Source organism: Callorhinus ursinus, unplaced genomic scaffold (assembly GCF_003265705.2).
Source record: "Callorhinus ursinus isolate GAN/ISIS: 27379988/994484 unplaced genomic scaffold, GSC_fseal_2.0 scaffold7, whole genome shotgun sequence".
Lineage (NCBI taxonomy): Eukaryota > Metazoa > Chordata > Mammalia > Carnivora > Otariidae > Callorhinus > Callorhinus ursinus.
This window is the reverse complement of record NW_027397069.1, coordinates 60,638,822-60,654,632: the sequence shown is the minus strand read 5'-3', so window position 1 is coordinate 60,654,632 and position 15,811 is coordinate 60,638,822. Positions and strand designations below refer to the sequence as shown.

At 36.3% G+C, this 15,811-nt stretch overlaps 1 protein-coding gene across 2 annotated transcripts in view; it reads right to left on the bottom strand.

Annotated features, from left to right (window-relative positions):
• Window positions 1–12,183: 12,183 nt before the first annotated feature.
• Window positions 12,184–15,811, bottom strand: part of ALG5 (ALG5 dolichyl-phosphate beta-glucosyltransferase) — a 43,396-nt gene continuing 39,768 nt past the window's right edge. For both annotated transcript variants that reach the window (XM_025875024.2, XM_073894671.1), the window contains 2 exons: window positions 14,461–14,546; window positions 12,184–12,385 (listed from right to left, as the gene is read on the bottom strand). In XM_025875024.2, the coding sequence (XP_025730809.1) occupies window positions 12,270–12,385; window positions 14,461–14,546 (202 nt within the window). In that variant the 3' untranslated portion in view covers window positions 12,184–12,269. The remainder of the gene's footprint in view (window positions 12,386–14,460; window positions 14,547–15,811) is intronic.

Genomic DNA, 15,811 nt, shown 5'->3' with positions numbered 1-15,811 from the left:
GTCTCCTGTTGTGAGATTCTTCCTGCCAGGACCAGGTTAGGCTTTATGCACATCATCTTGTTTCACCCTCGTGACATCTCCGGATGAGAATCATTATCCCATTTTGCAGTTGAGGAACCTGAGGCATAACCAAATGTTCCCAAGTGTCCGACTCAGAATTCAAACTCCAGTCTGCCCGACTCCAAAGCCCAGACATTTAACCACTACACTTCACTCTCTTCCTGGAACCTGAAGTTGAATTGAAAAGTGAGCAGATGTGATATGGGCACAGGTGAATATTGGAATAAATCAAATTCATCCATTCATTCAAGTTATTGTTTAGTAACATGTTCTTTAGGGACTAAATGAGACTGAATTTTTTTTATCTTCTTAACCATTTTAAGTATACAGTTCAATAAAGTATATTCACATTGTGTACAACAGATCTTTAGAACTTTTTCATTTTGCAGAATTGATGATCCATCGCCCTTAAACACTAATTTTCCCACTTCGGTGCCCCCTACCCAGCCCTTGGCAACCACTTTTCTACCTTCTATTTCTATGATTTTGACTATTTCAGAGACTTCATATGAGTGGTATTATATTGTATTTGTCTTTCTGTGACTGGCTTAGTCCCTTAGCATAATGTCCTCGAGGTTCATCCATGTTGTAGGACAGAATTTCCTTCTTCTTTAAGGCTTCATAATATTCCATTGTATGTATATACCACATCTTTTTTACCCAGTTCGTCAGTCAGTGGACATTTGGGTGGCTTCTAACCTCTTGGTTAAGTTGAATAATGCTGCAGTGAACATGGGTGTGCAAATACCTCTTTGAAATCCTGTTTTGAATTCTTTTAATTCTTTTGGGTATATACCCAGATGTGGGACTGCTGGATCATATCGTAATTCTGTGTTTAATTTTTGAGGAACCTCCATATTGTTTTCCATTATGGTTGCACCATTTTACATTCCCACCAACAATACACAAGGGTTTCAATTTCTCTGCATCCTTGCCAACACTTGTTACTTTCTTTTCTTTTAATAGTGGCCATCCTAATGAGTGCGATATGATAGCTTATTGTGGTTTTGATTTGTCTTGCTCTTAATTTTGGTAATGTTGAATATCTTTTCATATGCTTTTTGGCCATTTGTATATCTTCTTTGGAGAATTATTTATTCAAGTCTTTTGCCCATTTTTTAATAGGGCTATTTGGGGTTTTTTTTGATGGGTTGTGGGAGTTCCTATATAGTCTGGATATTAACCCTTTATCAGATATGTGGTTTGCAAATATTTTCTCCCTTTCTGTAGGTTGCTTTTGCACTCTTTTTTTTTTTTAAGATTTTATTTATTTATTTGAGAGAGAGAGAAAGCACATGAGAGGGGGGAGGGTCTGCGGGAGAAGCAGACTCCCTGCCAAGCAGGGAGCCTGATTTGGGACTCGATCACAGGACTCCAGGATCATGACCTGAGCTGAGGGCAGTCGCTTAACCAACTGAGCCACCCAGGCGCCCTGCTTTTGCACTCTTGATTATTTCCTTTGATGAACAGAAATTTTAAAATTCTATGTAGTCACATTTGTCTGTTTTGCTTTTGTTGCCTTACTTTCCATGTCCATATGTTCACTACTAGTATATGTAAATAAACTGATAATTATATGTTTATCTTGTATCCTGTGACCTTGCTGAACTCACTTATTAGTTCTAGGATGCTTTATTTTTAAGATTCTCTGGGATTTTTTATGTAAACAATCCATCATGTCATCTGCAAATATGGACAGTTTTATTTCCTACTTTCTCACCTATATCGTTTTATTCCTTGCTCTTGCCTTACTGCATTGATTAGAACTTTCAGAACTGTGTTTAATGAGTGGTGAAAGTGAGCATCTTTGCCTTGTTCCTGACTTTAGAACAAAGCATTAATTTTTTTTCACTATTACATTTACTGTTATCTGTGGATGCAGATTCACTTTAAAGTTGAGGAAGTTTGGGGCGCCTGGGTGGCTCAGTGATAAGTGTCTGCCTTCGGCTCAGGTCATGGTCCCAGGGTCCTGGGATCCAGCCCCGCGTGGGGCTCCCTGCTCGGCGGGAAGCCTGCTTCTCCCTCTCCCACTCCCCCTGCTTGTGTTCCTGCTCTCACTATCTCTCTCTCTCTCTGTCAAAGAAATAAATAAAATCTTAAAAAAAAATAAAGTTGAAGAAGTTCCCCTCTAGTCCTATTTTTCTGAGGGTTTTTATCATGATTGGATGTTGAACTTTCCAATTTTTTTCTGAAGTAATTGATAAATAATTTTTCTTTTTTTATGTATTATGATGTATTATAACATTATTATTTTATTGTACATGATTATTATATTGATTAATTTTCAAATATTGATCCACCATTGCATCCCTGTAATAAGCCACACTTGATCATGGTGTATAATTTTTTTTTACATACAGAGGAATTTTATTTGTTAATATCTTATTAAGGATTTTTGTGTCTATTCATGAAGGCTATTGTTCTCTAGTTGCTGTTTTGGTTTTTTTTTTTTGTACTTTCTTTGGTTTTGATATCAAGGTAATATTTCATGAAACAAATTGAGAAGTGTTTCCCTCTTCTTTATTTTCTAGAACAGAGTATGTAGAATTGGTGTTAATTCTTTAAATGCTTAGTAGAATTTTCTAGTGAAATTATTTAAGCTGAAGATTTCTTTTTTAAATTTCATATTCAATTTTGTTAGTAGTGTGGGGCTATAGCTTTTCATATAATCTCTTTCATACTTGCATTGTACTGTGTGTTTTCCAAGGAAGTGGCCTATTTCATCTAAGTTGCCAAATTTAAACAATTTAGAGTTGTTTGTAGTATTCCCTTATTGTCTTTTTGATGTCTGTAGGGTCTGTAGTGATACCTTCTCTTTCAGTCCTGATACTAACTGTGTCTCCTCTCTTTTTTTCTGTCATTCTTGCCAGAGGTTTGTCAGTTCTACTGATCATTTCGTTTCACTGCTATTCTCTATTTTTTTTTTCTGTTTTCAATTTCATTGCTTTCTGATCCTATCTTTGTCATTTCCTTCCTTCTGCTTACTGTGGGTCCATTTTGCTCTTATGCTGGGTTGTTGAGGTGGGAACTTAGATTATTGGTTTGAGACTTTCCCTCTTTTCTAATATATGCATTGAGTGGTATAAACTTCTCTCTCAGCACTTCTTAGGCTGTGTCACACAAATTTTGTTATGTTCTATTTTCATTTTCATTCAGTTTAATATATATATATTTATATATATTTATAAATATATATATTTCAATATATATATTTTAAATAAATATATATATATAATATATATTTAAAATTTCCCTTGGGACTTCTTCTTTGGTCCATGCATTATTTAGAAGTGTGCTGTTTAGTTTCCAAGTGTTTAGGTGGAGATTTTCCTGTTCTGTTTCTGCTGTTAACTTTTAGTTTCATCTGTTATATTGGAGAGTACACTCTGTGTGATTTCAGTTCTTTCATTTGTTGAGGTTTGTTTTATGGTCCAAGATATGATCTATCTTGATATATGTTCAATCAGCATTTGAAGAGAATGTATATTCTGCTGCTGCTGGGTGAAGTTTTCTATAAATGTCTATTAGATCCTGTTAGTTGATGGTGTTGTTTTTTATATTCTTGCTGATTTTATGTGTATTTTTTTAATCATTTGTTGAGAGAGGAGTATTGAAGCCTCCAACTATAATTTGTCTATTTTCCCTTTCAGTTCTATCAATTTTTACTTCATGTATTTTGTGACTCTTTTGTTTGCGGCATACACATTTAAGATTTCTAGGTCTTCTTGGTGTGTTGAATCTTTATTATTATTATATAATGTTCCTTTATGTTTCTTGTAATTTTTTTGAGTTAAAGTCACTTTATCTGATATGATAGCCACTTCTGCTTTTCTCTTTGATTCAGGTTTATATGATACAAATTTTCCTATTATTTTAGTTTAGATATGTCTATATTGTTATATTTGTAGTGAGTATCTTGTAGATACTATGTAGCTGGGTCATGTTTTTAAATCCTCTCTGCCAATCTCTGTCTTTTGTTTAATTTAGACCATTTGCATTTAATGTAACATATTATTCATATGTTAGACCTTGTCTGCTATTATGTTTTTTGTTGTATGGTTGTTCTGTTTTTTTGTTTCTCTGTTTTCTTTTTCTGCTGTCCTGTGGGTTACTTGAACAATTTTTAGAATTCCATTTTGATTTATCTGTAGTCTTTTTGAATATATGTTATGTATAGCTTTTTTAGTGATTGCTCTGGATATTACATTATGCATACATAATTTATCACAGTCTACTATTATTTTACCAGTTAGAAGGAAATACAGAAGCCTAACCTCTGTTCTTAACCCTTTTACCCTCCCTTATTTATAATTATGTAATTGCATTTTATATTCCTCTACATACATTTACAACATCAGACAGTTACAATATGTGCTTTCACCATCATACATAATTTTAAAAGTCTAGGAAGATAGGAAAGTCTTTGTATTTACCAATAATTTGCTTACCATCAGCTTTCTTTCTTCCTAATGTTCCAAGGTTCTTCTAATATTTTCTTTCTGTTTAGAGAACTTTGTTTAGCTATTGTTTTGATAGGTCTATGGATACCAGATTCTCTAAGCTTTCCTTCATCTTCATCTGAGATTGTCTTTATTTTCCTTTCATACTTGAAGGATTTTTTTCCCTTAACTATAAGAATCTGTGTTGATAGTTCCTTTCTTTTAGCACTCAAAAAATATTGTGCCACATCCTTCTGACCTCCATGGTGTCTGATGGTAAATTCTGTAATTCTGATTGTTTTCTCACTACAGGTATCATGCCATTTTTTTTCTGATGGCATTCAAGATTTCAAGAGCTTTACTGTCTGCAGTTTTCAGAAGTTTAATTACGATATGTCTTTGGGGAGTTTATCCTATAAGGAATCTGAATCTGTAGGTTTATGTTTCTTGCCAGGTTTGAATTTTTGGCCATTATTTCCTCAAGTACTTTTTCAGCCCTTGCAGGAACTCTGATGATACAAATGTTAGATCTTTTTATAGTTTCATAGGTTCTTGAGGCTTCTTTTTTTTTCATTTTATTTTCTTTCTTTTGATTAGATTGGAAATTTCTATTTATCTTTCAGGTTACTAACTCCTTCCTTCATCACCTTCATTCTACTGTTGAGCCATCCACTGAAATTTTTATTTTAGTTATTGTGTTTTTCAGTTCTAAAATCTCCATTTAGTTTTTGAGATCTTCTTTTCTTTTACTGAGATTTTCTTTTCTTTTGCTTTCTTTCTTTCTTTTTTTTTTTTTTTTGCTAAGGCTTTTTGTTTTTTTCATTCATTTCAAGCATGCTTATAATTGCATTGTAGCATTTTTATGATGGCTGCTTTAAAATCTTTGTCAGATAATTCTAACATTTCTGTATTCTCAGTGTTGGCATCTATTGATTGTTTTTATTCAAGTTGAGATTCTTCTCATTCTTGTTTTGACATATGATTTTCTCTTGAAACCTGGACATTTTTTTAAATTGTTTTCTTAGACTCTGGATCTCATTTAAACCTTTCATATTAGCTAGCTTTTTCTGACAGTACTCTGGCAAGGGAAGTGGGAGCATGTCTTGTTATATTGTCTAGTGGAGGTGTAAGTACAGATTTCCCACTTGGCCCCTATAGATACCAAAAGGAAAGGGGGGCTACTTGTTATTCTTGGAGGGATGGGAGTTCTGGCTACATGGTCTTCACTGTGACTCTGGTAAGGGTGGCTTTATTACTGCTGGACCACCAGAGAAACTGAGCCCTCCTCTGACACCATCTCAGCGGGGGGTGGGGGTTTGAAGCAGCTTGTTACTCAGTGAGGAGGGGATGGGAGTGAAAGAGAGGCTCCCGTGCTGATCGCCACTGATGTCACGATGTAGAGGATTCATTACTGGCTGGTGGGAATGAAAGTCCTGCTCCCTACTTAGCCTTCTCTGACTTCACCCTGCTAAGGGTGTTCAGGAGCCTTATTACAGCCTCGTGAGGGTACCAGTCTAGGCAGGCTCCCCATTCAGCCTTTGCTATTGTCAGCAAGGGTGGGGTCACCATTTTTTTCTGTAGTGTTTGATTGGGATGGAGCAGTTACTTTCTGAAGGTTTTCTATTTTGCTGACCTTGCTCCTTTCATGGTCTTTTGGCAAGAGAGAGAGGCATTTTAGGGACTTTTTTTTTTGTTTGTGCCCATCAGCATGTTTAGGTGACTGCTTCACCTACAAGTCTGGCATATATGAGACAAAAAGAAAACCCAAGGAGGGGCTCAGTCATTAAGCATCTACCTTTGGCTCAGGTCATGATCCCAGGGTCCTGGGATCGATCCCCGCGTTGGGCTCCCCGCTCTGTAGGAGGCCTGCTTCTCCCTCTCCTACTCCCCCTGCTTGTGTTCCCCCTCTCGCTGTGTCTCTCTCTGTCAAATAAATAAATAAAATCTTAAAAAAGAAAAGAAAAGAAAACCCAAGGAAGTCACCACTATGTCCTTCTGTATGTCTCAAGGTTCCTAGACAGTCTGCCTTCTTCTTGCACCTTTCAGAGTCTACTTATGTTTCTTTTTATATAATGTCCAGGGGTTTTATTTGTACTTAGCAAGAGAGATAGATAAAGTCATTTACTCCACCTTTCCAGGAGTGGGAGTACTTATTTTAATTTTTTTGTCATAGAATAATTATCCTGATTTAGCTGGCCCTTCCACTAAAATTTTTGAGAAGATATTTCTTTAGATCTCAAGGAATACAGTGAAAACAATAAATGAGTAGGACTGCTATTCTAAGTTTATTTCAGAAGAATGACAAAGAGCAAAAGGAACTGAGAGGTTATAAACTATCTTCCCAGATGGAGGTGTTTTTACTTCTGTCGAAGTTGTACATTGCGCATGGGGAGCCCCATAGAAATATAATAATTTAGGGAAAATTCTCCTAATTTTGAACTGCAAAGATTTAGTTTTCCTCAGAACATATCTGGCCCCTTGATTTTACATTATTTGAATTACTATATAGATGCCACGTTTTCTTTCCAATTTGACTATTTGAGGGTAGACACCTTTTAAATGTGGCACTGCAATTGATTTTCTCCTTATTGTATAATAAATCTATCCAACAATGCTTGGAAGCTAAGCATTCAATATGCATGTACTTATTGAGTGAATGATAGAATGAATGAGTGATTTATAAAAGATATATATATATATATTTTAAGATTTATTTATTTATTGAGAGAGAGCACAGTGGGAGAGGCAGAGAGAGGGGAAGAGAGAATCCCAGTCAGGCTCCTCACTGATCCCAGGAGCCTGAGATCATTATCTGAGCCAAAACCAAGAGCCAGATGCTCAGCCAACTATGCCATCCAGCGCCCCAAAAGATATTTTTCTCTAAAGACTTGACAGTGTACATATTGTTACTTTAAGGACTTATGCTTTCTCTTCAATTTTATTTTGGAGGATTCAAATTTAAATTCATAGCACTGTTTGGTTGGAGCATGTTTGTGGGCACTATGGCTTTTGGGGCCTAGGTTTTACTGTCCCTGTTCTCATAGTGGAATGAGTTACACTGACAATCACCTGCCCTCTACCTTCATCACAGACACACACACATACACACACACATACACACATGTACACACACGTGCACACAGATGTGTGAGCACATTATCTTGTTAATGTCAACATTCATGGGTCAGAGAGGCAGTATACATAACTTCATTTCCCAGCTGTATTTCTGAGGTGCATTGTGATACTTCTCAGATGAGGATCATTGCTGTCACTCCTGGTCCTTTCTCTACCCTCAGTCATTTCTGTAGGACTGTCTACCTTTTGATGTAGTACTGGAAGCAGGCTTCTGCTGATTACCATGGGAGCCCTTCCCCTACCCCATCAGACCCTCCCACATAGGGCAAGTTGCCCACAGCATCTGCAGAAGCTGCAGTGAGGTTTATACCCAGTGCTGGTGTGCCTGACTTTTCATTGGGATTCCTAGAGGCTGTGGGTAGAGATAATTCCCTGGCATTTCCCCTTGGAAAATGGAAAACAGTTTCTCCATAGAAATGGCATTGCAAAGCATGGTTAGGTATTACTACAGACTAGTACAGGGTCGTTCAGGTATATTATAGACTTACTATACATGTTTCAGACTGCTGTAAGGACTTAACCATACTTGTCTGATATTTTGTGGGAAACACCTTATGGGTTCCAAACAACTGACTTTTAAGCTGGCTTGGGTTTATAAATTGAAGACAGGCGAACGCCTACAGCTGGGTAGTTCTACAGGTAAGATTTGCAGGCATCATGTCTTTAAAATGCAAAGTCCTCAGAAGGCAAGGTTAGGGTCTGTTTTGCTTGCACATGTATCAAGTGATCCTGGGATGAGTTTTTTAGAAAATCCATATGTCTGTATCTATATCTGTCTGTCTATAATCTGTACAGAAAGAACATCTAGATGGGGTCAAATCTGTAAAGATACTGCTTTTTTGTGACCATCAAAATCCTACCTAGAGTTTTATTCAAAATGGGTGAATTACAAATATATCACTTCATAGAGTCCTCTATTGGATTAACAATGAAATCACTAATTTGTGGGTTTGCTGGATTTTGAGATTGCACAAAAGCAAAACAGCCTACTAGACTGCTACTTAAGGGGATTTAGCTGAAATAAAGTGGATAAACTCATTCCTGTAACTTTTTTTTTTGACAAATGAATTGAAATGGTGGCATTATCTAACTTTCTGAAAACCTTATTGAACAATCACGATTTAGGATGCTGTGTAGATACACACATGAAAGAAAAGGCAAGCTTTCTTCTCTTAAGGAAATTATAACTCAATAAAGAAAATGGAAAATAGAACTGGAGAATCAACCATGAATGGTGGAATACATAACTATGGAGAGACATGGAGTTACAGATGCCAAAAAACACATTACCATCTAGATGTAACCTTAAGTCAAACTCAATATGAAATATTATGTAAGAACAAGTCAGAAGGTAGAAAATAAATGGTCAAGTTGTCTGATTATAATGAGCTTATCCTCTCAGTTTTAATCATGTCCTATGATCCTTTATATTTCCTTTTTTTTTTTTTTATTTAGAGGAAGTACAACTACTGGCTACTGGTGGGACCTTGGGCAAATTACTTGACTAAGCCTACTTACTCATTTCTGAAATGTGGGTAATTATTCCTATATGATAGATTTGTTTGATCAGACTAATGCATGTAAAATTCTTATCAAACTGGGGCGCCTGGGTGACTCCGTCATTGAGCGTCTGCCTTCAGCTCAGATCATGATTCCAAGGTCCTGGGATCGAGCCCCGCATCGGGCTCCCTGCTCGGCGGGAAGCCTGCTTCTCCCTCTCCCACTCCCCCTGCTTGTGTTCCCTCTCTTGCTGTGTCTCTCTCTGTCAAATAAATAAATAAAATCTTTAAAAAAAAATAAAATTCTTATACATAGGTAAAATAATAGTAGCTGATATTTTCACTTTTGCTATGGCTGCTTGTTATTTTTTGTTAGCAGGCTCTGTAATGTCAACAAAAACTACATTTTCTCTTACAGAGTGCTTCTGATTCTACACTATGCTGTTATCCTAGGTGAATATAGGCTTAGAAAGGTAAATTGGCATCAAGGATATCAGAACCCTTTCTTAATAGTGTTCATGGATGAACCACATTAAGTATTGATACTTCACTCTTAAAATTCCTATATGCTTCAAATATGTATTTTTATCGCCAGCTCGCAAAGAGCCATACAGGCATACCTCAGACAGATCATGGGTGTGGTTCCAGACCACCGCAATAAAGCACATATTGCAATAAGGTCAGTCAAATGAATTTTTTGGTTTCCCAGTGCATATAATAATTATGTTTACACTATTCTGTAGTCTGTTAAGTGTGTAATAGCATTATATCTAAAAAAAAAATATACACACCTTGATTAAAAATTACTTCATTGCTTAGAAATGCTAACCATCATCTGAGCTTTCAGTGAGTCGTAATCCCTGATCACAGATCACTGTAACAAATATAATAATGACAAATTTTGAAATGTTGTGATAATTGCCAAAATGTGACAGACATGGATTGAACAAATGCTGTTGAAAAAATGGCACCGAGACTTGCTCGACACAGGGTGACCAAACTTTTCATTTGTAAAAAAGTATCTGTGAAGCACAATAAAACAAGGTATGCCTGTAAATTATTTTATTTTTATTATAGTTTCATGAAGGATCTTATTTTTGGTTCAGGTTTGTACTTTAAACTCTTTTAAATGCTCATGATCGGGCGCCTGGGTGGCTCAGTTGTTAAGCGACTGCCTTCGGCGCAGGTCATGATCCTGGAGTCCCGGGATCGAGTCCCACATCGGGCTCCCTGCTCAGCAGGGAGTCTGCTTCTCCTTCTGACCCTCTTCCCTCTCATGCTCACTCTCATTCTCTCTCAAATAAATAAATAAAATCTTAAAAAAAAAATAAATGCTCATGATCATTCTTCTACTATTGGCTTTCTATCATTGCTACTTGCATAAGCCTTGCTTTGTTCTCTTCATATCAGGGACTTAAATGCTCTTAAAATCTGGTAGTAAATGAAGTTTGTTCATTCACTTAATCAGCAGTGTCTACTATAGGGTAAGCACTGTGCTGGGGATACTAATGTCAGTAAGAAATGGTTTCTGTTTTCAAGGAACTTATTGTCTACTGCAGATGTGATCATATCACTGTTGTTGAAACTACTAGGGAGGAGTCATTTTCCAGCTTACTTACTTTTTCACTTAAGTCTTTATTTATTTTAAAGATTTTATTTATTGGAGAGAGAGAGTGAGTGAGAGAGCATAAGCTGAGGGAGAGGCAGAGGGTAAGAGCCCTGATGTGGGGCTTGATCCTGAGACCCTGGGATCATGACCTGAGCTGAAGGCAGACACTTAACTGACTGAGCCATCCAGGTGCCCCTAAGTCTTGTCTTTAAAATGTTTTATTTAGTGTACTTCTGAAACTTTCTACTTCTCTATTTCCAATTTTCATAGCTTCAGAAACTGAGGTAGCATAGTCATTAGAGTGTAGGCTTTGGACCCAGACTACCTGGGCTAGAATCACGACTCCACAGTTTCTTAGCTATGTGACCTTAGGTTAAGTAACCACTTTATGCCAGTTTCCTCTTCCATTATAAAAGCGAGTGAATCATTATATACTAAGTGCTTAGAACAGTGGCAGGCATACAGTAAGCACTCAATAAATGTTATTGTTATTAGTTCTTCTAAAAATCAGAAACAGTCTGATTCTGAATTTTAGGGGTAAATTATAATTGCTATTCATTAGTCTTTATAGCGTATCAAAAACACAGGCTTCTGATGTTAAGTGTAGATATTTATTAATATTACAAAACTTTTTCTTGGGCGTCTGGGTGGCTCAGTTGGTTAAGCAACTGCCTTCGGCTCAGGTCATGATCCTGGAGTCCCGGGATTGAGTCCCATATCAGGCTCCCTCCTTGGCGGGGAGTCTGCTTCTCCCTCTGACCCTCCCCACCTCATGCTCGCTCTCTCTCTTTCTCATTCTCTCTCTCTCTCAAATAAATAAAATCTTAGAAACAAAAAACAGCAAAAAAAAAAAAAAAATTTCTTAAGTAATCTCTACACCCCGTGTGGGGCTCGAACTCACAACCCCGAGATCAAGAGTCATATGCTTTTTTTTTTTAATAAAGAATTTCCAGTTTCTAATAACATGAACTCAAGAGCAAGGTGTTGCCCAGAGGTAAGAGAATAAGTGCAGTGTGTGTCAGTAAAATTGGGAAGGAGAGAAATAAGACCATATAAGGAAGTGGATGCCTTTGTGACAGAACCTACATCCTTTCTTTAACATAATTTTCTAGAGTTTAAGAAGTTGAAACATGGACTTAATACTGATAAATTTATATATAAACATGCTAATTTGATTTTTAAATCTCTGAGCACAGATACATGATTGTGGTTTATATTTAAGTTCATGAAAATTATGCAGGTACTTTAAAGTAAGAATAATTGATTTTCTCTTCTGTCTAAAAGTTGTATTTCTCAGAATCATAATGATAATTGATCTATATAAACAAAATTGCCAAAGCAAAAGAAAATCTGACTTTGTTACAAATACCTTAAATTTTTTTGGTCCAAAAGAGGTATAAGCAGTTAATTCTTTAAAATTACCAAAAGGCAGACAATGGCATAGGTTTATTCCAGGTTTATTTAAAATTTTAATTTCAAATGAAATGTGTGACACTGATACATAAAAATACAAAGATGGCAAATAACCTAGTTCTTCTTCTTGGTTTGTTCAAGCCTCCAGGCACCAGTCAAATATCGAAGTCGTATAAAAAGTAGGTCCTTGCCCATTTGTAGCCAGCTCCAAAATGGAACTAATTTAGAACCTGCGATTTAAAAATAATTAAAAATGAATTAACTTAAATAAACTCTGGAGAAAATATATCAGTTTAAAATTACATTTTAGAAGTCAGTCAAATGACTTTGTGACCTTCTAGTCACCTTATTTTTTATATTATGTATGCATGTATGTATTTATGTATATATTTAATTCCATCTATACACTTAAAAATGATTTTTTAGGACAAATTTTCATGTTTTACATGCTACTTTTCAGTCTCATGTACTGCAGAGAAGCAGGTACATTTCCACACACAATATAAATTAATAATCTGGGATAAGAAATCCAAGACAAAAACCCAATTTTTATTCTAATTCTACCAAAGACTGTCAATCAGCTAAAAGAAACACAATCTTAGCTAGGACATCTTGTCCAGTGGTTGCCAAATGGTAGCGTGCCAAGCTGACTATAGGAGGTCTGCCTCCTGGAGCATGTTTTAAAAGCTTGTCTTCCTTGATTTTATCCCATGGAATTGTTTTTTTATTAAGTCAAGAGTAGACTGCAGGTCAGGTAACTGGGTGCTCGATGTGTAAAGGGTCATGGCCAATATCAAAATACTAATCACTGACAATTTTCTAGATTTAAGTCCAAATACTCTAGCTTCTTCCTCTTCTTCACCCCCAACTTTATTGAGGTATGACTGATAAATAAAATTGAAATATATTCAAAGTGCAGAATGTATGGATTTGATATATATACATATATACACAATGTATATATTTCTGTACACATACTGTAAAATGATTACCATAGCCAAATTAATTAACACATCCACCTTAATTTTATTTGAATCATTTACAAAAAAATTAGACATTTTCAAAGCTAAATTGAATGGTTTCTCTAATAATACAAACAAAATATCTTGGAAGTTAAATGAAACTGGGAATGCTCTAAATTGTGGAGATTTCAGATGGCCCTACTATAGGGAGGAGGGACTGAGGGTATATGGCCACGGATTCTGGGAATGACTAATACAAAACTACTCACTGAGTGCCCGTTAATGAAAAGTAATACATAACTATCTCTGAAATGTACATGAGCAAATGATGTAAATATGAAACACATTTTTTACTTTTTTCTACTTCAATTTCCCACAGAGTCTATGCTGGACATAGATTAACACAGATAACACAGCAGATCCTTGTAAGTCTGAGCAGTCCTTTATCGGCTTCTCAATCCCCTTTGATCTCGGCAGCTACTATGGAGAGTAGTTAAATTTTTGTAAGTTAAATTTGATTCAACAAGACTCCAAGAGGTTTGAATTTGTTCTAGACTATATAGTTTGTATGATCTCCAGACCTTCTCCTGTCCCTAAACACCCACAGTTACAGAACAATAATGGCATATTACAACAAAGACTTTCTAGGAGGAAGCCACGCTCAGCAGGGGTGGGGTGACTCTGAAAATCTCCAGGTGATTGTTAACTGCTTCCACACTGTGAATTAATTTTAGAGCATTCTAATGTAAGTAAGGAGAAAACTAGAATATATTTTAAGTTCTACAAATTATATGCAGTCTAAGCTTCTTTAAACAGGAATTATTAAGAATTATGACAGATTTCTCATTATTAGAAATCTTAGAGATTTTCACATTTTTTTGGGATATATATACTGGCTCTGAATGGACTGTGGACATTTGGAGTAAAAACGACTATAATTCCTTATTTAGCTCTGCACGGTGGCTTGTAGGTACTCAATACCTACTGAGTAATGAAATAAGACCATACTAAATAAAAGGTGATACAAACAAAATTTATCTCAAAAGACTGATCAACCTTGCATCTAGCCTCAGATTGCCATGATCCTGTCTGCTGCAGAAGTTTTACTGAATTTCTTCCGACAGGTATTCGGAAGAAGACCCCGGGAAGAGAATGCAGGGAGAAGGCAGTAAGCCATTTGGAGGGTGGAGGGGATTAGGAGGGGAACTCTATGGAACTGCCCCTCTCAGTCAGGTCAGCTGAGTAGGCCCTGATGGAGTAGCCAGCTAACTTTACTGGACAACTGTATTGTCGCCTACCCCCACCCCACTTAAGATCAGCTGTAACATGAACAATATGCTCACCTTCAATTTCAGTCCAGTTGACAGCAATTTCTGCTATTGGAATTTTAAAGAACTGTGCTATGTAAAGTAATTCTACATCAAATGCCCTGAAACAGAAAATATATTTTTATTTTTAAAAAGACAAATAGAGTGTAATTAAATCTCTACCTTGGCATGTTTTACAGAAGCTTATAAGGGAGATATATAGCTTATATAGTAAAACTGAAAGTCAGATTCATAGAAGGTCAGATAAAAGGTTAAGTAGTTCAGGAGCTTCAAGGTAAATAATTCAGTGTGTCACTGCATAACATTTAAATGAGAAATATGGTGTCTCTATCATAACTCAGAAACTCCCAGAGGTAAAATTGGCCTGTTGGGCTCTAAGAGAAAACTTAATCATGCAAATTTTCAAGATTGATGGTTTTCAATCCCAGGCTTAACTAGCTCAAGGTACAGAATTGATAACATTTTCAACTGAGAGCTGATAAAACAGAACTCTGAGCAGCTCTTGGAGAAAAATGTCAATCACTTTAGAGTTGCTTGATTACATTCGTCTACCACCAAAGGATCAAGATTTCTTTTTTAAATACGGGGTTCCCTACGGCCTTTTTTCCTTTTCCTTTCCCCATGCCATTCTGGGCAAGCAGTACTACCAGCCTTTGAAGTGAAAAGCCACTTTAGATTAGTCTGAAATGCTCTTTGGGTATAACTAAATACATACACGGGAATTAGATATATTGTCTCATTTTAACTTACATTGTTAAAATCATCTCTAGTCTGAATTCCCAGTTCCTCCTTCCTTCTCCCTATGAAAGGCTCTGAAAACTCCTCCTCAGTTACCCCTTGGTTTAGGTGAAATCTGCTTTCCCTAAAGTTTCTGAACCCTGACTTAGAAGTTTTCTTGGATTCCGCTTATAAATTCTCTGAAACCAGTTTCTTCCTCTCAGTGGCAGTGAGCTCAGAGAGAGAAACAGCACTACCTGTTAAACTTTCTTCATGCTCTTGTAACCAAAAGCGCTGGAGGCCTTTACTGTTTTGCTTTCTTCTTGCTCTGTTAAGCAAACCCCCGCCCCCCACTTTCTAGACTGCATGGAACACACTTCAAACTTCCAGGGGTTGGTTTTAAAATATTAGCACAAACAAAAAAATACCTAAAACCCACTTCTATTTGATTTTCCTGATCCCAGACAACTTGAATTTGGGAGCTTTGTCTTTTGGGCCACAAAACTACTACTGTCCATTCTGTGACTAGTTTAAATCCCAAGTATTTGGATAATTCAATATGAAAACTATTTTTTTAATGCTTTTTCTTATCCTAATAAAATATTTACTTAAGATGATAAAACCATCTACAAAAGCGTTCTTTGTGTTG